The 23,945-nt window shown below is 46.2% G+C and overlaps 1 protein-coding gene across 2 annotated transcripts; it reads left to right on the top strand.

Annotated features, from left to right (window-relative positions):
• Window positions 1-765: 765 nt before the first annotated feature.
• ZDHHC1 (zDHHC palmitoyltransferase 1) lies at window positions 766-23,585 on the top strand. 2 transcript variants are annotated; one of them, XR_012586565.1, is made up of 12 exons: window positions 766-904; window positions 3,387-3,605; window positions 5,661-5,836; window positions 6,471-6,572; window positions 7,409-7,533; window positions 8,682-8,840; window positions 12,320-12,432; window positions 18,153-18,238; window positions 18,857-18,950; window positions 19,895-19,997; window positions 20,364-22,920; window positions 23,064-23,585. XR_012586565.1 is itself a non-coding variant. In XM_074583353.1 (11 exons), exons 2-11 carry the CDS (start codon window positions 3,387-3,389, stop codon window positions 20,897-20,899), a joined length of 1,713 nt encoding a protein of 570 aa, XP_074439454.1. In that variant the 5' UTR covers window positions 766-904; the 3' UTR covers window positions 20,900-23,584. The 2 variants fall into 2 exon arrangements, 1 of the variants encoding a protein (XP_074439454.1); XM_074583353.1 differs by having other exon boundaries at window positions 20,364-23,584.
• The last annotated feature ends 360 nt before the right edge of the window (window positions 23,586-23,945 follow it).

The following is a 23,945-nucleotide window of genomic DNA, read 5'->3' as shown; positions in this document are numbered from 1 at the left end:
GCTGGCAGCCGGGAAACCCCCCGCAGCCTGAGCTGCATCCCCAGCAGCGTGGGCAGTAGGGCGAGGGGGGGGATTCTGCCCCTCTGCTCCGCTCTGTGAGACCCCCCCTGCAGTGCTGCCTCCAGCGCTGGGGCACCAACAGCAGAAGGACACGGAGCTGTTGGAGCGGGGCCAGAGGAGGCCCCAGAGATGCTGGGAGGGCTGGAGCCCCTCTGCTGGGAGGACAGGCTGAGAGAGCTGGGGGGGTTCAGCCTGGAGAAGAGAAGGCTCCGGGGAGACCTTCCAGCCCCTGCCAGGCCCTAAAGGGGCTCCAGAAAAGCTGGGGAAGGACTCTGGAGCAGGGAGGGGAGCCATGGGACGAGGGGGAAGGGGTTTAAACTGGAAGAGGGGAGATTTAGGTGAGATCTGAGGCAGGAATTGTTTGCTGTGAGGGTGGTGAGCCCCTGGCCCAGGTTGCCCAGAGAAGCTGTGGCTGCCCCATCCCTGGAGGTGTTCAAGGCCAGGCTGGACGGGGCTTGGAGCAACGTGGTGTGGTGGGAGGTGTCCCTGCCCAGGGCAGGGGGTGGCACTGGGTGGGCTTTAAGGTCCCTTCCAACCCAAACCATTCTATGGTTCTATGAATCTGACTAATCCCTAACACCCACCCCACCATGGCAAGACTTTGCGAAGCGATCCAGCGAGGCCCCCCTCCCTGCATGGCTCCGTGTCCACCCCGCAACCGCCATTTCGCGCCCGCGGTATTTCGTCCCCTTCGCCCTGCCGTAGCCCCGGCCGTTGCCATGGCGACGGGCCCAGCGGCCTGAGGTGCCGGGAGCCGCCGTTTCGGCCTCAGCTGGAGGCCCCGTTACCCGCCGGGGCATGAGGCGGGGACGGGGCCGTTCTCAACCGTCTCTGCGGGGAGAAGGTGAGTAAAAGGCGATGGGGGAGCCAAGGGAGGCGGCTGCCCGGCGGGGTCCCGGCCTCCGGTGCTGGCCCGTAGGGCCCAGAGAGGTTGCTCCCTCCCGCTGCCCGGCGCTTGGCTGAAGGTCGGAAGGGGCCAACCTGGTAACTCCCGGCTGATTTACCGTTAACTAGTATAGTCAACAACCAGCGTCAGCTCAGTTACCTCTCCGCAGTCTGAGGTGACTGGGTAAGCCCTGATGGTGATTTCATACCCTGCTTTTTGTAGTCAGCCTTTTCTGTAGCTAGGTAGGAAGGGGTGTCGGTGACGGGAATACGCGTCTCCTGTGAGGACAGGCTGAGAGACTTGGCGGGGTTCAGCCTGGAGAAGAGAAGGCTCCGGGGAGACCTTCCAGCCCCTGCCAGGCCCTAAAGGGGCTCCAGGAAAGCTGGGAAGGGACTCTGGATCAGGGAGGGGAGCCACAGGACAAGGGGGAAGGGGTTTACACTGAAAGAGGGGAGTTTTAGATGAGATATTGGGAAGAAATTGTTTGCTGTGAGGGTGGTGAGCCCCTGGCCCAGGTTGCCCAGAGAAGCTGCGGCTGACCCATCCCTGGAGGTGTCCAAGGCCAGGCTGGACGGGGCTTGGAGCAACGTGGTGTGGTGGGAGGTGTCCCTGCCCAGGGATGGGCTTTAAGGTCCCTTCCAACCCAAACCATTTTTTGATTCTGTACCCACAGCATAGGGCACACTGCTGGGAAGAGGAGATGGTGTATCCTTAAGTCTCTTCACATCTAGCTGTTTTTCATCACTATGGGCAGATAGTCAGTGTGTCAGCTACAAGAGAAGCCCTCGAGTCGTAAGGGAAAGGCAAGAGGAACTTTGCATCCGGAAAGGGCCGCACAAAGCGTGACATGTGGCTTTTTTCCTTCTTGAGGGTCTGTTAGCAGGCAGAAGCTCCTGGGGGATGGCGGCAGCCTCAGGGGTGGTTCAGCCAGGAGGTAGCTTTAGTCGCAATTCACCACGTAAAAAATTCTGTCAAATTGTACAACATTTTTGACATTAAATAACATAACGTTCAAAACATCTGGTGTTATAAAACAGCAAAGTCTTGGAGCAAAACAGGGATTTCCAGGGTCTGGGTGGGTCTGGGTCCCTGGACCAGGCTTTTTTCTTCAAATAATCGGAGGGGTTTTTGTAACAGGTAGCTCAAAGTGACGCGCAAGCAAGTTTTCAACAACCTTATGAGACAAATGTTACCTGATTAGTAACTGTTTCTCATCATTGATGAACTGGTTGCCATGTAGCAATTGGAACTGTGAATGCAGACAAATACTGCTAAGGTCTTCAAAGACTGAAGTTAGGATTTTAGGACTTTTTTCTTTCCAACCTGCTTGTTGCTAAGACTGTGCTGATGAGCATAAATTATGTTCTTTTATATTCTTACCCACTGCTTCTCTACCAGTTGACCCCAGAAGACATTTCCAGCCCTTTGCTTAGGACACATGCAGGACCGTTGGGGTACCAAGACCTGAATCATTCTGCTCGCTGTTGTTAACCTTCCGTTGTTAAAAGCTCATCCTTGCCCTGTGGCAAGCGGAAAGCAACAATAATAATCCAACACAAATTGAAAAAAAGGAGAAATCACTTCTGAGCTCGTAGCTGTTGTGCAAACAGGAATCATAACCATCAAGAACTTTCCAGGTTGTGGTTCGTAACTCATCTTTGCAGTTAAATCTTGCTTTCTCCTGCCAGGAGTCCAGACACTGTAGGACAGCTGAATAATCGAGCTGCTTCCTCCATGGACGTCCTGCATACGTAACTTTCTGTTTTGTTCTTCTAGCGGCAGTCGGCTTTGTACTTGTGGAGTAACTCCTGCTTCTTTTCCCCTTTTTTGTCATTAAATTATCAGTTCACTTTTTCAGTTCCTAGTCTTTCCACTTCCTTTGTTGCTGACAAAGGAGTCTCTGTTTGCTTGGATGCTGTGTAGTGCTAAATTGCGGTTCCAGACCACATGCTCCAGTGGGGCCACCCGCTCTCACTACGTTTCTTTGCACTAGCTGGAAGGCAAACATGGCATATCTGAGACAGGTGAAAGCATTTTTTCTGCCATCATCCATTTCTCACATGAACACATCCCCAGACCACAGCATATCATACTCCATCCCTGGACTGCCGCTGGAATACCCCCTTTCCTCTTTTTGCTCAATTTAGGTCAAGATGCATTCGAAGGCTGACAAAACCTGCAAGTTTCCCCTAACTGAAAGTCTGGGGTATTGTTGTTTCATGCAGACATCAGCACTTGCTTTTAAAGCCTGTAATTGTTTTTCCTCTTTTGTTACTATTGACCACAAATTCCCTGTGCAGAGAGAAGTGTCACCTCAGATGTGTCGTTGCTTTAGTCTCTCCAACTTTCTGTCCACCTTGGTGCATATCTCCAGGACCGGGGTCCCCTCATAATATTTTTGTATCATGTATTTTTTGTTTTCCGTTTTTGATTTCTATAGATGAATATCTGCAATAAACCTCCTAATAAGACAGCTCCAGAGAACTTGGCCGAAGCTGTTCCCGAGGTGCCGGTCCAACGTGCTCGAAGGAATGGCTGGAGCTTGCCGCTGCATGTTTTCCAGGTTATTGCCTGGTTGCTGTACATCTTCTTTGCGCTGGTTGGCTTTGGAATCCTGGTTCCTCTCCTGCCCCGCCACTGGCTACCTGCTGGCTATATCGTATCCTTTGGTCAAGAGGAGAACATGGACTGTAATAAACTATTGGTGGGATTTTTTTAAAAAATAGTTGTTAGGTAGCACAGAAAGCATACGAGGAAGCAGCTGAGCCAGAATCTTTTTCTGAGCGACAAACATAATCTTGATCTTTTCCTGTCTATAAAAAACAGTTGTTTTGAGATCCTCTCTGCCCTTATGCTTTAGGTAGGTCGCTAATGTTCTGCTTGTTTCCTTCATCACTCACTGCTAAAGTTTCTATCTTTGCCTCTGAGGCTCTTCTGCTGTCTACTTCTGCCTATGTGTCTCCTTTGTTTTACATTATTCTTCTCCAAGGGTGCTGCAGGGTTTGAGGGAGACCATACTAAAAAAGCCCCTTCTGAAACACCCTTGCCAAGGTGGGCAACGACACCTCCCTGTGCTGACTGACTGAGTCTTGAAAGGCAGCTTTATATGTTAATGATTCTATGGTGTGGTTGCTTGGCAGCTGATCTTCTCCCAGGGCCCTCTCGTGTCCTCTGTAGAAAATCTGTGTTTGAAAGACGAGGATGTGTAGCGTGAACCGCAGAGGAGAGGTCTGTCGTGCAACAGAGGAAGAGGGTATTGTGAAATTTGAATTTAGTACTTACCAAGTTGGTTCATAACTTGTGAGCGTTTGCTTTTGTCATCTCTTTGGTAACATCTTCTTGGTGAAAATAAAATTGACTAAGTGGCTCAGTGCTGCTTAGCACTTAGTGCTTTCTTAGCAGAACCAGATAACCAAGAAATAGAAGAGACTCCTGGGAAAAGTTCTGAAGAGATGGGATTAGCACTTACTTCATTTATACTTCGGATTTGTGTTATGTCCATGGAGCCTTGGATATGTTTGGGATGCTTTTGCTTATCATTGTTTTAGTTACACCTGTGGGATTTAGGCTTTAATATCATTAGCTCACAGTGGTCTTACATCTACCTCTTACCCAAATCCTTGGTATTATCACAGTTCAAACCAAATACTTTCATAACTCAATCTAAAGTCAGTCTAATTCAACAGATTCATGTATCCCAAAGTTTTACTACTGGTTAATTAAGCACTAATGTCTCTTTTGTGTCATAGGCAAATCCCTTCCCATTCTGCTACACCAGGCGTCAGAGCTCCAGTCAGCTAGGCCTCTCAAAGACCTTTTTTTTTCCTTACTACAGTGCTCTGTTTTCCATAGACATTAGTATGATCAACGACGTGCACATGTGGGTGTATAACAAATAAACCAGAAGGTTAATTTCTGCACACGTGCTCATTTAATCGCAGCATATTGAGAAGCAAACTCTCAAGCACAGTGGTACTCCAGGCATGCAGGAGTGCTGCTTTCTGTTTGTATATTCTTACATATTTGTCTGTTCTTTCCAAATGTCAGCAGTTACTTCAGGTGTCTGATCAAAAGTACTGCTAAAGTGTATTTGCTCTGACTTGCTACGGCATTTAGAAGTAAAAATCCACGCAGGTAATATTTGACGCAACAATGACAAATCCTGGATACTGTCTGTCTGTAAATTGTGTAGGAGCCTGCTTTAAAGAGGTGATCCTCTTCCTCAAGATTCTGACTGAGGAGAAGGAAAGCAAAGTGATCACTATTAGTTCCTTGATGTGACTTTTTTTTTTTCCCTTTCTTGGAAGTTTGGTCTTGTGAAGGGGCACATGCACGGCCTTAACAGACTGTTCCTTTCCAAGGAGTCTGTACGGACTAAGAGACGGGGACCTACACCAGCAGTCCGCACCTGGGGTCAGATTCTGGTAAGTAAAGGTAATTTGTAAAAACTCGTGTGTTAGGACGGACGTTTCTGTGAGGCAGAGTAATACATAATAAGGAGTGTTGTTCCTGTAGATTTAGTTATCTTTTTCCAGGTGATATTTATTACAGCACAAACGTCTCTGTTATTAAAGCTCAGATTAATGTGCTGCAACCAGTTATACAGTGATTTCTAATTCTAAGCCATGTATTTCCCATCTGTGTGGGCTTTGTGTATTAAGGATAAAAATTTATGTATTAAATCACTCATACAATCCTTAACTGTGTACTTCAGTGTCCAGGGGTGTGCTTTATCTACCATTTAGTTGTTCATCTTACTGCAGTCTCCATTGATCCTGCGGATGCAAATGTGCGAGACAAAAAATATCTAGGGCCTCTGGCCACCTTCAATCGTAATCAACACGCACATGTCATTGAAAACCATCATTGCCATGTCTGTGATGTAGATGTGTAAGTATCTTCTCTTTTCCTTCTACTACTCTGTCTTCTTCACCATTGCACTTCACCGTTAGTCTTCACTGTTAGACTTTAAGATGGAATTTGAGCCCCTGAAGCTCTATAGCACGAGTTAAACTTCATCCTGTGGCAGGGCTCAGTTAATTCGGTAGGTGCCCGCTGTCAGGTGTGCACATGTTTCTGTGTTTTATTTAATTGCTCACATGTTGTGTGGAGAGGACTGTAGTGTTCTGTGTTATCCGGATGTTGGTGTTGGACCTAACAACGTGTAGTGTGTGCGTGTGTGCTTGTATCTGGCTAGACGCTAACGCAGTAGCAGGAAATGCTCGGAGGGCAGGCGTTAAGATCAAGCTTTGTAGACTTGCTAAAGGGTTTCATATAAGAAATCAGCAATCTCCAAATTAGAAATCACATAGTGCATTAAAAAGGCCAATTTTGCTGTGTTTGGGATTGTGGTCCAACAATGGCTGATACGGCCAATGCGTTGGGGTGTTGAAGTATTGCTGATGTAGAAGGTTTTCTCACTATAACCAGGATCTCTGCTGCTCTCTCCCCCTGTATTTGTGCCACTGGAAAGTCAGGGTAATGAGCTGGTGCTGCCAGGCTAACGCCACCCTTTCTTTGGCAGGAGCGCCAAGTCAAAGCACTGTGGAACTTGCAACAAGTGTGTGTGTGGCTTTGATCACCACTGCAAATGGCTCAACAACTGTGTGGGAGAGAGGAATTACTGGTAAGAGCCTGGCATTGTGACAGGAACACAAGACTGCAGCAATAAAGTTGCCCCTTTTCTTCCCAAGATTCTCCTGCATCTCAGTCCAGCCTGTACCCAGCCACACAGAACCACTTTTCTTTCAGGCCCCGGCCGAATGAAATCGGTCATGAGAAAACGAGATGGACAAAGCAAGCATGATTATGACGTTCAAATAACCAGGGATAAAATTCCAACACTTAGAATTTTGTAGCTGAACATCTACGAGTAAAAACAGAGAACATAATCTTATTATTTGGTATTAAGAAGAGCTTATGGGATATTAATTGGGTGTCCTTAATGCTTCTGAGCGCTGAAGTGGGAATATAGAACCATGATTGTGCTGTTCCCGTCTCTGAAACAACCTGCATCCAGATTCAATGCTTTCCCTACGAGACTTGCCAGTTGACAGGGGTTACAGCAGCATGTAGGCACCTCTAAGCTGTGCCAGGTTTAAGATAGAGAATAGGGAGGCTATCGCTGATTATTCCTTCTCAGTTTACTTTCCTCCGCTAAAACCACACGGAAAGGGAAGAGTTGTTACTGCTGGGTGCCACGTTACGCTGCCTTCAGGTCTTGTGCAGGGAGCTCTTTTTCTGTGCTGGATACACTTGCCTGTTTTGTAACCACAGTTGCTCTAAAGGGTCGCAGTTTAGTCCCTCGGGGTAACAAATCAGGAATTAGACTGTTAGCCAGTATCTATTGTAAGTGTAAGTAATTCGGGATAGCTGTCTATATCTGTCTTCGTTAGAGGTTAGGCCTTTGAATTGTATTTGTGATGTTATTGAAGCCACTCAGACTTCTGACTTTCTTGGCAGGCTCTTTCTGAATAGTGTGCTGTCTGCCATTCTGGGTCTTTGTCTTCTGCTGCTCGTCGCTTGTTACGTCTTCGTGCAGTTCTTCATTGACCCCACGATGCTTCGCTCCGACCGGCACTTTGATGGTACTGGCAGTGCTTCAGTTGAGCCTCCCGAGAATCAGCCAAGAATATCTCAATATGGGATTGGATTCTGTGGGCTCTCCCGCTGAGTAGGAACTCCCATTCCTTACTCCTTCAGTTTTGTGCTTCTGGAAGAGTATCTCCGCTCAGCTGGACAGAACATCTTTCCGTCCAGAGCTAACTGCTCTCCCTAAGGCAGACACAAGATTTCATAGGCCTTGTTATGATTTGAGAAACCCTTAACAATTTGTTGTCGTTTAGATAGTTATTCTCTTACCCAATGACCTCTCCCCATCCATGAAGGGAAATTGGGGAAAACAAGGAAACACGAGGGTTGAAATATAAATAGATTTAATAGAATCGTAGGATGGTTCAGGTTGGAAGGGACCTTAAAGACCATCTAGTTCCAACCCCCTGCCCTGGGCAGGGACACCTCCCATTAGACCAGGCTGCTCAAAGCCTCATCCAGCCTGGTTTTGAACACCTCCAGGGATGGAGCATCCACAGCTTCCCTGGGTAACCTGTTCCAAATAGGATAAGACTAGGTAATTAACATTAATAATACTAAAGAACCAGTATTGATCCCGATACTAATATAAAACATACAAGAATTATGCTCAGCTAATTATATCAGTAGGAAGCCGTGCACTCCCAGCAGCCAATGTGGGACCCTGTGAGCGCTGTGGCTTCAGGAGGAAGGGAAGGGCTCAGGGCTCTGGCACCGGGGCAAGGAGTTCTCTGGACCACCGCCATCAAGGGAGAGAGTGACTACATAGCAAACTTTCTAATTTATATTGAATGTGCCGTTCATGGTATGAAATAATCCTGTTGGCAGCTTGGGTCAAGGGCCTGGGTTTTGCTCCTCCTTGTCCCCGCACCTGGCAAGGCTTGAAAACTCTGAGACCTTGAATCCCCCCCCTTGAATGAAGTAAATATTTTCCTGTATTCAGACAGTAGAGTCTTCTAAAAGTGCAGTTTTCCCAAGCATTAGAGAATAAATTAGCCTCGTGTTACCCAAACCAGGACAGGCCTCCACTGCATAATGGGTCTGCTGCTACTTTTGAGTTAACAATATTTCCAGCTGTAAAGTTTAGTTAGAGATACTTAATACCCGGACAATCTCCTTACCTCCAACTCTTTTTGTTTTACAGCTCTGAAGAACCACACACACCGTTGGTTTGTGTTTCTTCCTGCAGCTCCTGTTGAGACTCGGGCATCTGCCATTTTGGTCATGGCTGGGATTTTTATTCTTCTCAGCCTAATGACCGTGATCCTGCTAGGCCACCTCTTGATCTTTCACATCTATCTCAGTAGGTATCATGTTCCTGTCACCTGCATAGCCGTTTCCTTTCCGCTTAGCTACTTCTACTCATTCTGCATTCACTGTGTGTTCACCCGTGTCACAAATATACTCTTATTGTGCAAGATTGCCATTGAAAACATAGAAAATTTGGGTTTAACATTATACTTCTGATTTGCCTCCAGTACCAGGTAGGCTTATCAGTCCACGTACAATATGGGGCTTGCGTTGAGCCCAGGTGTCTAAGCTGTGTTATCCCAGAACTGAAAGCACGTGGGAGAGCAGCAGAGAGGCCAGGTGGGATGAACTGGTTAATTCCAGCTCAGTGCCAGCGACAGCAGATTCCACCTGGCTCCGCCTGCGGGCTTTTGAGTGTCTTCACTGTGCTCCCCAGTACTTCTGTTGTGTGAGAGAGCCTGTTTCTCCATTACCCAGAGAAATGCGGATGGTGTTGATCTAAATTTCTAATAGAGGCCTGACATCCAGGTCAAGGCCCCTTTATGGAAGCTGTATCGTATCAGCACTAAATGACTGGTGGAATTCAGAGGAGAGGCTTTCAGAAAGGCTTCTCGTTAGATCTCCTACTTGTTGCTCTGTCAAGAAGGGATATTTATGTTTGTTTATGTACAGATGGGCATCAAAAACCTTTATTCAGCCATCGTCTAAAATGAAGCCTATGCTGTTTGGCTGCCTGACATAACTCATGATGAGAAAAGATCTTACGCTTGCAGTGGTTGGTGGTGCCAAAACCAGGGAAGAAAGGATGTGGTGGAAGAGAAGTGAGGACAGCGCTTACAGAGGATCCTTGCATGGATTTTTAGGGAGTCAGTTAGCAGCGATGCAGACGCCAACACAAACTAGGTCAGCCCAAACGAGTGCAGTTCCAGGAGCAAGATAGTTATGCTGCTGAAGTGTAGCGTTTGATAGGTGAGTGTTCCTCAGCTGGCATTAACCGTACAGGCAGTGAGATCGTTGACTGTCCTTCTGCTTTTACAGCCTCTTTGAGTAGAACTTAAATTTGGTCTTGCTGCGATTTTGCTTTCTTGGTGGAATTGAAAGTTGACTTTGCCGGGTTAATGGCGATGCCTGGAGGTATCAAAGGTCGATCTAGCACTGTAGAAAGACTAAAAGCATAACAAAGCAGGGGCCGCTCCAGGAAGATTTCCTTTGGATGAAAAAGAAAGGATTATTCGGTTTAGTGACGAGTGCTATTTATCCTGTCTTTGTGTACCACTTCCACAAGAGGGTGCTCCCTCCTTGGCTAAAGACATGCTTTCTCTTGTCAAACAGAAACCTGGCGTGTGTTACACCAGTTCTGCTCAGCGTTTCAGGTTTTTTTTGGTGCTGTTGTCTTGGGGTGATTTTTTTTTTCCCCCTCTTTCAGAATAAATTTTAAGCCAAATTAACTTTTATTTCTGGCCCAACTTAAAATCTTTATGACTTACATGGAAATAGAATTTAATTATTGTTAATTTTTGTTAACGTTTTGTTACATTAAAATCTGCTACCCTGATGAAACTGGCTCCAGCTGTGCAGAAGTGCGGTGTGTAAGTCCTTGCTTAAAAGGAGTGATGTTACCGTATTGAAGCCTATATTGTGTGCTACATCCAAGTAGGCATTACCATTACAATTCCTTACAGCTGGGATTCAGGGAGATAAGACAAAGTAAGTCTGGTTTAAGTTCCTCTTATTTCACACGTCTAATTGTCAATAGTCTCATCTGAAATCCTTAAGGTAGACGGTGTTGGAATGAATTGTATAACCCTTGCTGGGACAAGAAATACACTTGACCAATTAAAATGTCATTACTGTTCATAAGTATTTCTTCATAAACCTCTTTTTTTTTTTTAATAATTAATTCACAGAAAGAAAATGGTACCCCTGTGAGGGGTATTGCCTTTAAGTTTCACATAAATAAAAACTAGCTTAAGTCGGATATGACTATGAAAATTTTAGAATCTATTTCTGTTACAAGCACAGTGAAATTTTCAGAATTACTGTCCTGATTTTAATTACTCACTGCTGTCACTCAAAAGGAAGGAAGCAGGTTATTCTTAAAATAGTAGGTCCATGTGTTCAAAATTACTGGTCTTGATTGAGCCTCAGTTCTTGAGGCATTCAGGGGAGCGTGGCACTTCAGAAGCTTGGAGGGAGGATTTTTTTTTCTTCCTTCAATACTTAAAGGCCAATAGTAAAGCATAATAAACAGAAAAAAATTAGTAGGAAATGTAAGAAAGGGATATAGGAAAGGATATGGGGCTTTTCACAAGCTATGATTCTATGTTGCACTGTATGTGCTGCGGTGTTATCTGGATAGACGAATGCTACACTAAATAGCTCTATTAAAATATTTTAAAAGTTGCACTGTTAAGTATTCAGAAACCAATGAGCTCTAAACTGCAAATGGTTTATCGCCCTTTGCTCCTGAAGCAATTTTCTGTTTCTCCAATAAAGCATACGGTACAATTCTAGGAGCATTTTCCAGCATCCTGCACTGTCCCCATTAAGTGCATTCACTAATCACTTGGCTGCAGACTCGCTTCATTTTTACGCTCCGTCTTCTTGGCCAAATGGATCTTGAATTCTTATTTCTTCATAAGGTCATTGCTTTAACTGGAGGGGCACCTTCTCCTCTGCTCTCACCCGCTTCCCTGTGTTTAGGGCATGCTTTTGAGAGGTAAGATATTACTGATACAAATATCTTCAGGCAGAGGAAGGATTTCATTCTGGATGTCCCACATCCTAGGCATCTGCTTGAACTGCTATGCTTCTGTAAAAAGGAAGAATGACTACCAGGCTGTGCACTGAAAACCTTCAGCATCCATTTCTGGGTTTTGTGGTCTAAAAATTCTTGCCATAACAGGGTCGTTATGGGAGGAATGTCTGAGTTTTGGATCCTCCTAACTTTTTGGGTCTCCTGAAGAAACCAAGCTGCTCAGAAATGTCACATGCTTTTGATCACTCATGGAAGCAGATGTGTTGGTGCGTGGGAGTCCTTAAGAGTACATAAACATGGGCGCCTAGGAACCCTGAACACGTCTGTTTGGCACCAGACAGGTTGGGCATTTAATGCTCACTGTTTTGGACATCAAGTGTCTCAATCTCCTCTATGGAACGCACTAACGTGCTGAATTTTTTTTCTCCATTTAGCATCACATACTTTCTCACTACTCACTGAGCTTTCTGTATGATGCAGATCTTGCCCTTATTGGGTATCACTAATGGATTTGCTCTGAAATGAGCGTAACAAATTACTACGGTATAGAAGGATATACCATGTACTTTTAGAAGAATAGTGAGACTATGAGAAAGTGCGATGATGACAATAAAGGATATAATAAGATATACAATGCAAAGGTACTTTTGACTTAAGAGTGTCGGTCTTTTCATGTTTATGGTTACTATTTGATTGTATAGTTATTCAGACTGTGTAAGTGTAATCAGGGAGTGGCATTTCCTGCACTGACAGCTCGCTCTCTTTCCTCCCAGTGTGGAACAAATTAACGACGTATGAGTACATCCAGCAGCGGCGTCCCCAGCAAGAGACGAAAGAGGAAGACAAGCACCAGGAGTCTTGTCCCTCTGAAGTGAGACCCAGTCAGGTACTCATTGTACTTGCAGTCCATTTCTCAAAAACAGCCTCACTTTTCCGCAGTGTAAAGTTTGCTTCAATTCTGTGAGCTCCAAATTTTAGAGACAGTTGCTAGAGATATGACTTTAGAGGTACTTTGGTGGAGTTGAGTAGGATGCAAGAGCGTGCAAGGTCTGTAATGCGATGAACACATTAGGCATAAGCAAGTAGTGCTTTCAAAGGAATCAATCCCACATACTCTCTTCCTCCACCACTTGTTTTGGGCCCTGTACTATCTATTCTTTTCTGCCAGCGCAGCTGTTCGTTACAGTCATGCAGTGAACAGGGTGGGGGAACTCATCTGGGTAAGAATAAACTTCACTTAAAACAAATAGTTGAGCTTGTGTTTAGCTGGCCCAGTTCCCTCCCATTTGGATTTCACCTGTGTCAGCACGAAGGAGGATGATGAAGAGCGGGAAGGGTCCTGTCACTGGAAAGGACGGGACCCTCTTTTTGGGTGGCAGTGCACATCTTGTTGGCTTCTGTGGGTGGTATTGCAGGTTATGACTGAAAGCGAGACAGGCTCTAAGGCTGGAGAAACTGGGGCTAATCACTGAGCAGCTAATAATACCAAAGGTTTAACCATTTTGCAAAGGAAAAGGACACCAATCGTGTTCAGAAATGACCCAGATATCTGCTTTTCTTTGAATCGAGCCTACAAAGTGATAAAGGTCCCTGTGATTATCGTGATGTTGATCTGTATTTCTGTAAAGAGTTCCACAAGCTCTTTAATGCTGTTACACTCTGCAGTGGCATATATATTCTGCTATGAATTCAGAGTTCAGTGTGATTTATTTTCCTGCAAAGCAGCTCTATCCCCAGAATTACTCAGAATTTGACTGGGCTGATTCTATACTGGCTTTAGCAGGGGGTTGGACAAGAAACTTCCAGAACTTCTTCCTAATCTAAATTATTCTGCCATTCTGCTGTCCGGTGTAACTTTTAGTTTTATGCAAGTTAAGTTACCTACTATACAACCAGTTTTATATTTCATAAGAAATTAATTAAATCCAAGCTTCATCCAAGTATTCTGTATAGAGATACTGGGATCTCTCTGGACTCATTCATAGTTTTTCCCTATCAAAGCAAAGGGGAAAGTGAGCTAATTCCCTTTCGTATAATATGGAGACCCCAGCTTTTCATATATATATGTATATTTTACTGTCCTGGAAAAGTTGAACTTTCAGTTTAAACAGAGGTTTCCATAACAACAAAAATATTTGGCACTTTGTCTCATAGAGCTTTGCTTACTATGAAAATGAAAACAATAACAAAGCATTAGCTCTAATCATTTCCTAGTTACTAAATTTTGATTCATACTGAAAATATATCTGAGCAGGGGCGGACTTGGTGTGTGTGTGCGCACATTTGGGCTGTAGCCATTCAGTGATGTTCTCCTGCCTGCGCTGGTGCTTATCTAGATATGTGCGAATATGGTTATTAATTTGAAGCAGCGAGCCTGGAAGAAGCAGGGTGAAAAGCAGTTCTGTGTTTCAGTTAATACCTTGGGGAACAAGAAAGACTGGATGATGCCCAGTAACATTGTTCAGAAAAATGTTAACCCACCAGATTTTCCTTGTTTCTTACATAGCAACCAGAGATAAACACAAACAAATAGATTGGAGTAGGAGTACACTGAGTGACTTGCCTTTTGTAAGCTGTTGACTACAGCCTTCTTTAGCCTGAACACAGAAATCCTTTGTAATTGATCCAAGACATTGCAAGCATAAAATGGGAATCATCCTCTTCCCACTTTTGTCTTAACTGTTCATTCATTTGACGGAGTAAGAAGAACCATGCGTTTCCCCTTTAATGCTTGTTTTGGAGCCTTATTGAAGCTCGGGTATTGGTTTTGGCTGCAGTTTTCCATGTTTGTCTGTAGTTAAGTCTTCAGCTATGTTCGCGTTAAAGGATTCTTGTTCAGGTTAAAGGATTCTAGTAGAGTCCTTCTCAGGACATGCACAAAGTAAAAGCCCTAATTTTGCACACTTAAATGGCTCAGATGTCACAAAAAATGCAAAACAGTTGGACATATACGGCCTTTGCCTCTATTACTATACCCAAAGCAGGATGTGCAAGTAACAGTTCATTCTGTAGGCAGCTGCTTAGCAGTCCAAAGAAATATAAACTAAACCAAAACTGATGCTTTAATGCATAATTGCATTCATACCAGGGAGCTGGCCTTCACAGTGAGGCCAGCTGGGATGTGATTTTTTTTTTCACATTCCTAAAGCTTTGAACTTGTGGACACTGCTTCAGGTTGGTGAGCTTTGACTTTGAATAACAAATGCGGATTTTACTCACCTTCCCTTACATTTTCAATAGTTTCTCTCTTCCAGCGTCTTGTTAGGATCAACCCAGTCTTCACTCTCAGGCTCAAAACTTGCGACAGACCCACTTTTCCTGGGACAAGACCCATTTTTTTTCCTGCTCAATTCTGCCTGCCCTCCAGCCAGAGAACATTTCAGGGCGCTGAAGTGGGTGGTAAGAGCAGCTGCAGAGGGCAAGGGAGCTGAATTCATCCTGAAGCTGCAACCGTGAAACTTGGGGCGGACGCAGCTGGTATTCAGCCTCCGGAGGAGGTCTGAGCATGGCCGGGATTTGTAAGGTGGGAATGAACTTGGGTGGTCTGTCCATTTAGCGGTCTGTCGATTTAGCAGGCTGTTTTCAGCAAGAGTAAAAGCTGAATCCTAACAACCCAACTGTCTTGCTGTCAGAGTTGAAGGATGCTGGCTATCACACTAATGACTGTGGGAGCGGAGAGAGGCTGAGGCTCTGCTCTGTGGTTGTAGGAGAGAGAACGTTGTATTTTCTACTGATTGAGTCGTCTTCCATTTGCTTCTGCTAGTCAGTTCTAATGGTTTTCTTTCTCTTATGTGGCAGCTTCGGTTATACATAATTTATAGCAGGCTGAAATGAACAAAATGGATTTTAAAAAGCTCTTTCATTACTTGCTTGGAAAGAGTTCTTTGTGATATTCTCAAGATGCGTCATTTATTAATCTCCTTTGAAATGCCAGTCCTGCAGTCCTGTTTCTATGCTGTGGACATTGAATGCTGATCGTTTTCAGTTACTGTGCGCAGTCCTACGAGGATGTCTCCTGCTGCAGCTCATTTCAGCCACGGCGTGCTTTCCTCTGAAAAGACCTACATCTCCCCGCACGTGCACTGACACTGACACGAGATTGTGTCTGGTCTCCTTCATTTGCGACTTGGGTGCACGAGGCTTGAATGTCAACGTTAAGAATTGGGTCCCCAAGGAGATTTGAGGAAACGTTTATGTACATTTGGTGTTTAGTCGATGATGAGCGGTGATGTGACTTGAATTACAAATTCTATTTGAAGTACATGTGGTCAATCTCTGCAGATTATTAATCCTGCACTTGGATAAACCCTGCCTATAACAGCTCCAAATAGTATAATTATCAAATCTGAAAATTGTGATGTTTGGGATTGCTAAACCAATTCCCTTCAAATTTTAGGTTACCACCTATAAAACAGCTGCAAATTCCTTTCCACCTCTTTTTTTTTTTCCTTTACAAGACCAATTAAACTAAGAGCCTGTTACAAAAGGCAACAAGCCTGAAGTCTTTCCAGTTTGGCAACTGTCTTATCTAACAATTACATGAGTCCTGGGGCTCTAGACATCGATGCCAAGATGTTCAAAAGCAACTAGTAATTTGGGCAGTATCTCTTCTGATGTGTAAGGGAGGCTGGCCAAAGTTGGTCAGACCAGTGAGCTGGCTCTAAGATGAGCGCAGGAGAGCTGTAGTCCCCAGTATCCTCTCCCAGCTCTTGGCAATAAGGTGTTAGGGGCTGGTTTCTCACACACACACACACACACACACACGCACGCACGCAAACTTTTCTCCTTCTTGAATCCATGTAACATTCAGCACCTTTAGCATCCTGTGTCGGTCAGTGCTTCAGCTTCTTTCCATATCGTGTCAAAAATGCAGCCTTTCTTCTGTTTCTTTTGAAACTACTACTTGATTTTATTTTTTTTTTTATTTGATGCTCCCTAAATGTTGTTTTAGAGAGATGGTAAACAAGTATTCCCCATTTGCTTTCTCCACTTGTATCTGCCGCGAGTATTTCCTCTCCTGACTGACGAGCCCTGGCCCATTAGCTGTTTCTGCAGAAACTGCTCCATACCTTTCACTGGTCCTGTCACTCTTCTCTTCCTTGGGAGAAGGAAGAACTGGGAGTACCTTCTTCCAGGTCTCCTGTAGGGGAAGACGCTGGAACACTGTAGAGAATCCAGTGTCCAGACTGCCGATGGCTGTATTCAGTAATGTGAAACTATTTTCTTTTTCTTATGCCTTCCCTTTTCATTCCTATCAGCTGAAACGATTTCTTGGCTGCCACTGTATGTGCAGCTCCGTGAATTCTGCTTCGGAGACCATTGCTTTGTATGTAAAGTTTACACTACTTTCCCCACACGCATCACTTCACATTTTTACATCTAGCAATATTGATTTTCCTGTGCCATTTTATCACCCCGTAATCCAATATTGCAAGAATCTTCTTCTTTGCGGTTGGCTTTTATTTTTATTGCCTTACATAAGGGAGCATCATCACCAGGCTTCATCTCACTGCTCTGCTCTTTTGTCGATTGTTTATGAATTCGTTGAAGCGCGGAGGCCCTGGGTCTCCCAGGAACCATTTTGTGGGACGTCCAACTTTGACTTCATTTTCTCAAGTTTGCTGGTCAGGCTGCTCAGGCAAATGGGTCTTCAAGAGCTTGTTTAAGCTTTTTTGGAAGCAAATGCCTATCTCATTTAAAATCCCTCCATCTTTACCACCTGAAAGTTAACTTAAAATGTAGGCGTGCCTTTATAGCCACTATGCACTAAAATGTTTGAGAGGAGGTTGTCTTGCTAATTATTCAAGTTTAAGAGCAGCTGAAAAGTAGAGTCAAGGTTCTCCTGAGCACTGTTTATCCTTTTTGACAACGGAGCTTCATACCCTACGGTCACTTGGTACTCTGACCATCTCAGCTGTGTCCTTTTGAAGGAGAATTGGGAGCCCTTTTCTGTAATGCAGACGCGTGGATTTAGGAGGCTTATTCGGTGTGTCTTCTTAGATGTTTGTGGAAGTGTGCTGTTTTAAAGTTCAGGATGGAGTTACTTTGAATTCATCTATACCTGAGGCAAATGAGCAATATATCACATTCTTTTGAAAAAAACAGCAGTTATTAGCCACACAGGATTAACACAAGAAACAGAAAATACTTTATGTTTTTCCTGTGTGTTGCATGCTTTCGTTTTCATCACCTCCATTTTGAAATTAAAAGGCGTTTTTTGCATTCACCGCCTAACTCCTGTGATTGAACTGTATAACCGATGGAGGCTTTAAGTGATATTTTGAATTGGGTCCCAAGAAGTTATTAAGCTGGTCTCCGTGCGTGTGCTCTGATTTGATTTTGAGTCACATGAAATACTGGCTGGACTAAGTGAATGAATCAGGGACTTCTAATTGTCTGAATCTTGGCTTTCCATCTTCTTCAGCAGCAGGCTCCTGCTGAGTTTCGGCTGTGCTAGCTGTAAGGACAGAAAATGTCTGGCATGTGGCTGAGGAAGGAAGAAGAAGACATCTCTGTAGTGAGAATCCCTCTTCTCCACTCTGTGTGCCTGTATTGATCTGCAAATGTTAATTCTTTTTCTTTTTTTTTTTTATTACTGTTTTTCAGGAAGCAGACTTTCTTTCAGGTAACCCTGGCTATACGGACCCTGCTATTCAAGTAGAGGAATTCTCAACAGTAACTTCAGAGAAAAGGTGAGTGAAGCCGTACACAGGAGTCTCCCAGCAGCGTGTATGGTGACTGGGAAATTGTCACCAAAGTCAGTGATGGACCCTAAGACAAAAGTACTTAGGAGAATAGGGAGCGACAGTGTTTTGACCAAGGCATGGTGAAATCTTTGAGTTTCAGGTGTAGGTAAATACCTGCAGGAGTACTTGCCTCCCCTCCCCTGGGAAAATGTCTTTCCTAGAATATTCTGTTTAGGCTCTTTTATATTTAAATTACTTTAAAGCTGCCTGATTTTTCCTATAATTCCTATATTGAGCTCATTATAGTTATATGATTTCAGTTTGTCAAGAGATGAATCACAACAGCAAGGTTTATAACACAGGCAAGCACTCATGGGAAAACACCATCCTTGTCTCTTAATTAATCCTTGCCTATTAACTCATGTCCCTGGGGAAGGGGGAGGAAACCCTTCACATTTTGCACAGGAAAAGGTACCCTGTGGTTTTGCTGGGAGTGCTGTGCAAGGCTTCAGTCAGGCTGATGTGTATGCGTATGTGTACTGGTCCCGTATGTGCAAGTAAAATGGGCATCAAAATTAAGTCATGTCTAAGGGAAGCGTCTTGTATATTTGCCGTGTGTTTTAGCTTTTCAAAGCTCTATGCCCACGACGATGAAGCTGACCCCGAGCAGAGCTCCTCTCCTGACCCCCCATCTTTTCGCTTTGCGGTCCCTTCTCAGGTAAGCAGGAGAAACGCTAGATACCATCACCTCTGCCGCTGACCGTTCACCAACTTGCACGGGTGCACGCTCGCTCCAGTGCAGCCAGCTCACTTCTTTCATACGCATGCTCTCCCTGTCCTCAGCGTGTGGGAGTCCCTACATCCAAGTGATACTCTCCTGTCTCAGCTCACACGTGCCATCAGATACATTCTGCAGTTCCTTCATAAGCTTGCAGCTCAGTTGTAATGCAACATCTTGCTGCTCCGGTGCGGTCCAGTGACTGAATCTATACTACTTTGTTGATGTAACAAGCTGTGCATGTTTCTGTAGAGCAAAATCTGACAGTTTATACCTTCAAATACGGATGCTAAAGCATCTGCCCCCGGAAAAGATGGTGTGTGTGAGTATGAAGCTTGAGTGTATGAAACAGTTGGCCAAAGTCAAGTTTTCTGAGCTCTTGTTATTCACGTACCAAAGTCAAGGTGCTCTGCCCCCTTGCTCAAATGGCAGGTGGTTGTGCTCTCTCCCTTTCCCCCAAGCTTATTCGTCAAAGTCTTGTCATCTAGATGATAAGAAAAATGCCTTTTCAACTATGCTTGTTTTTTGGACAAGAACTATCTTTCCCTTGGGTTTTCCTGTGCTACATGACTTTTGATGCCCTCTTCTAGTTTAACTACCAGTCTCTCATACATCATCCTCCAGCTGATGAGACTACAGCTTAAAGGTACCTACACACAGAGAATTGCTGTGTGTTCATTAAATACCTGTTCTCTATCATTGCTTTATAGTAACTCAGTCTTAAACTATAAAATATTCTTGGTCTTTCGTCATACTTAATGCTCATTATTAAAAATATGAGGAATTAAACAGAGGTAGGAGTTGAAAAGAAAATGAGGGTCTCATTACTTTGAGCTGATAAAGTGACTTCCCTTCTCTTGGACCTCTTGCTTCCACAACAACAGAAAAAAAGAAGAAAGAAGACACATAAAGCTTCTTCCTCAGCAATGGATGGCGGATCTAAAACACACACTAGACCTTGGCCCTCTTTCCCGGATCCCCACTCAGGTGAGGGCGCACCAGTCAGCTTCTCTGCTTCTGAACTGGATTTCTCGTTGCTGGCACACAGAAATGAAGTGTGTCATGAAAACCCAGCACTGGCAGAAAGTTAACTCACCTAAGAAGAGAAAATGAGTGCTTCTGAGTGCTTGGAGATACTCTAAAATGATCAGACTTGAGTACACTGCTGAGTGTAGAATTCTGTGCATTTTCATATCTAATTTTGCATAAATATATGTATGATTTTCTTTAACACTAGCGGATCAGCCGTATCAGAGTTCCTGGGGTTGTTGACATCTTTGTGGAGCTGAGGGTTCTCTCTCTCTCTCTCTCTCTCCCCTCTCATCTTTCTTCTCCCTTTCTTTCCATCTGTAGAGCTCCCAGCCACGGCTGTTGCCACCTCATCTCCCCACAGCCTTCGCCTCTTAGTGCCAGCTTTTCCTCTGAGAGCTGCTGTGCCCCCCAGCAGCATCGGCCTCATCCAGGCGGCGGGACCCCCAGCTGACTATCACTCAGAGTCGGCCGAGTCCATGGATGAGATTCCTGTGGCTCAGACTCGCCTTGGGAGCACGGCCCTTCATAGGCCTCCTAAGAATAACTCAAGCAACTCTCAACACTATCCCTTGTCCGCAGACAGTCCCAGAGGTGACAGGAAGAAAAATGTGTATTCTGGGCACAAGGTAAAAAGGAAAAGCTGCCAGCAAGACAGACACATGGAACAAGACCTGGAACTTTTTTCTAAGATTCCTGCTGTGTTTGTAAGTAAGAGCAGTGGAGAACCTCACGTCTCTCAGCCCCCGCCCAGTGAGAGCACATCTGAGCCACACCACAGAAAATGCACCAGCAAGCAGCACGTGGGCAGACATGATCCATGCTTTAAGGACATAAGGATAAACACCACAGTGGCCTAGTTTTCCGCTTTCCAAAGCCATAGCCTTGGGGGAAAAGACAAGAGGTTCCCTTTCTGTCTGTTGCTGTTCAAAGCTCTTGACTCCAGTGACTCGTCTTTTTCCCTGGAGGTAGGGGTGTCCCTTTACCTGATGCTGTCCATCTTCCAGCAGAACTAGCTGAGAGGCAGCAAAACCCCCGCTGCATCATTGTTTCTGGCTGCTGCCTCTTCCGAAGCCAGGAGTACCCCCGAGCCCGGTTCCGCTTTCCCTGACAAGGGGGAACAGTCTCCCCTGATAGGACATGCCCAGGGCTGCGACTGGTTAAGTACTGTTAGTGCTCCGTAGAGTGCCAGCTTGCCATCCGACTCCAGCGAGACATTTCTCGTGCCCAACCAAAGGCGAGAGGCAATAAGGTGGCAAACCTGAGGTAGGCATGTTGCTAGAGAGAGCCCGAGTGCTTTCCGTAGGGAGGGGCTGTGCCCTCCTGGCCCTGCGCACGCTAGTACTGCAGTAACTTTCTGGGAGAGTGCATGGGGGAGAACAAGGCTGCATCTCTGCTGTTCCCTGCACCCCGAAAACTAAATTTCCCATCTGCCTGCACCCTGTCAGCCTTTGGATCGGGCGCAGGGGCTTCAGCGGGTGCTCAGGAAGTAGCCTCAGGATTGCCCTGTCCCTATACCGCTTTCCACTGTGTGCCCTCACGCCAAGTCCACCAGCACATACTCTGTAAGGCAGCGTAGTTTGACCTACTCCACCGTCCCAGCAGCCTGGGGTGCCCCACAGTGCAGCTTTCCAATCAGAAACTCCGAGACATAGCAGGTCCCAAAACCTTTCCCTTTCCTGGGCTGTCAGATCCACATTAGTCCACAGCCGGTCCTGGAGTCTCTGTATTGCAGACCAGTCCCGCAGCAGACACTGGGGCACATCGCCAGTGCCTTTGAGCCACAGCACCCTGCGCCGGTGCTGAGAAGCAGAGAGCTGTCTGGGCTGCCGAGCTACAGCTCCGCGGCTTTCCCTGCCCTCTTGGCTTCCCCAGGCAGCATGCCCTGTTCCAAATTCCTGGCGGAGTGCTGAGGCCGGGCCTGCCAGCAAGCCCAGATCTGCCTAGCAGCCAGCTACCCTCAGAGCCCGGGATAGCAGCTCTGCACGCATCCTGATGGGCCTAGCTGCCAGCGTGGATGTGCCTGACGCGATGTGTTACCTGCACAGCCACTGTCTCACCAGCACGGCCGGTGCCTTGAGCAACTGGCTTGGCCAGTTGAACCGTTTCTGGACAGGCCCCTGGCGCTGCGTGCTGCTGTCATGTGTGAACACAGGCGCACCAGCAGAGAAGAGGAAGCCTGGGAAGCCTTCATCACCCTACCAAATGTTTTGCACAGATGCAAACATGGAAACGGATGCACAGAAACCACAAACAACCCTTTCTCCAGACTATGATGGGTGCAGACTGGGGAAAGACAATACGAAGTGGGGGTGTTACGTGAGTCGAGCTAAGCTGTTCCTCCTCTCGCCCTAGCTTGCTCTTGCCAGCATTCATCAGAAATAGTTCAGAGCAGGACAGGGTGTCTGGGGACAAATGCCCTTTGGGCACAGCCAACACAGGACGGACAGGCTGGACTCCCAGCTTTGAGGTACACGCTTCCCAGCCCAGCTGGTGCCCGTCATCCCAGGGCTCACGCTGGCTTCTGTGCTCTGAGGTCCGCACAAAGTCCACTTTCCCTGGAGCTTTAGGCCCAGATAGTTTTCCTTCTGGAGAGTTCACTAGCAGCGAGAGGCAGGAAGGTGTCCACTGTGTGTGGAAAGACTCAGCTTGTTCCAGGAGCACCCCAAAATGTCAGCGGCTGGCCCAGCTCCCTCAGGTAGCTCCCCAGCACCATCACCTGGGCAACACCACACTGTGTGGTGCTCGTGCAGTGGACATTTCATGTAGTGCTTGCCTTGAAGGAGAAGGTAAACCGCCGTGGCTGATGCTGGAAACACAGGATCCTTGCGGAGCTGAAGCTGAAGTAGGGGAGTCCTCCCTTTGCTGAAGGGTTTATGGGGTAAGTATGGCTCACAGGCTGTCCCTGTGACAGTCCTTGGGAAATTCTGGCAAGGCGGCATAGATGCGATCACTGACGCCAGGCTTCTTTAAAGGGTGTCTTACCATTCTTCTCTGTTGTCTGATTTTTGACTCTTGAAACAGCTTGGATGAGGAGCCTTGACTCTTCATCGAATTAAGTGATCAGCACAATGGAAGTCTCATGGAGCTGTTGAAGTCGTTATCTCTAAATTTGCAGGAGGGGTTTGCCTGTGGCCACGCTCCTTGCAGCTTCCCTTGCCGCTGTAAGCAAGGCGGCGTGACCCTTTGGAAAAACAACAGGCGTGTGCGGGAGACCGTGGAGCAGCAGCCAGGGCACTGCTTCTCTGCAGAGACCAGAGCATCTGCTCACTGATGGAGCCCGGTTAGACAAAATCCTCCCAGATGTTTCTCCTCATGTCTGCTGTCACCCAAGAGCACTACACCCTGCAGTAATGCTGGGCTGAGGGTTTTCAAAGGCCAGCTGTCCCTCCAGCCAGAAGGCACTGGTAATTTCTCTCCAGCAGGTGCTCCTGAGCAGACCTCATGTGTTTTCTTACCTGTTGTCCATGCAGAACCAGTCCCAAAGTCACGTATGGAGCTCTTTAGTAGCTCTGTCCACAATAAAGTTTTCTATGCTCTTTGCTAAATAGTTTCCTCCTTTTTTGCAGTCATTCATTTGTGTGCCCAGTTGATGGTCTCCCCTGCTTTTTCCTCCATCTCCGATGTCGCAGCTGGGTTTAGCATGTTGAGCCGTGTGGGGGTGACAGTGGTCCCCTCTCTGGAGGTCTCTGTGGATGTTCGATGGGACTGCCTTCTCTGGGGGGGCTGTGAGTGGACCACCTTCTCCAGGAGGTGTGTAACTCCAGCCTGGTTTCTGTGCTGCGGCAGGGTGAGCTCCATGGGGAGGAGGCCAGTCCGGCTGTGCGCCTTGCTGCTGGGAAGTTTTGGGGTGAGTGGAACCGGGTTTCCTGGTCTATCGTGTATCGGGGGAAGAAAAGGTCTGAT

Source organism: Larus michahellis, chromosome 4 (assembly GCF_964199755.1).
Source record: "Larus michahellis chromosome 4, bLarMic1.1, whole genome shotgun sequence".
NCBI lineage: Eukaryota > Metazoa > Chordata > Aves > Charadriiformes > Laridae > Larus > Larus michahellis.
Note: the sequence above shows the minus strand (reverse complement) of the source record. Positions and strands in the feature narration are given on the sequence as shown.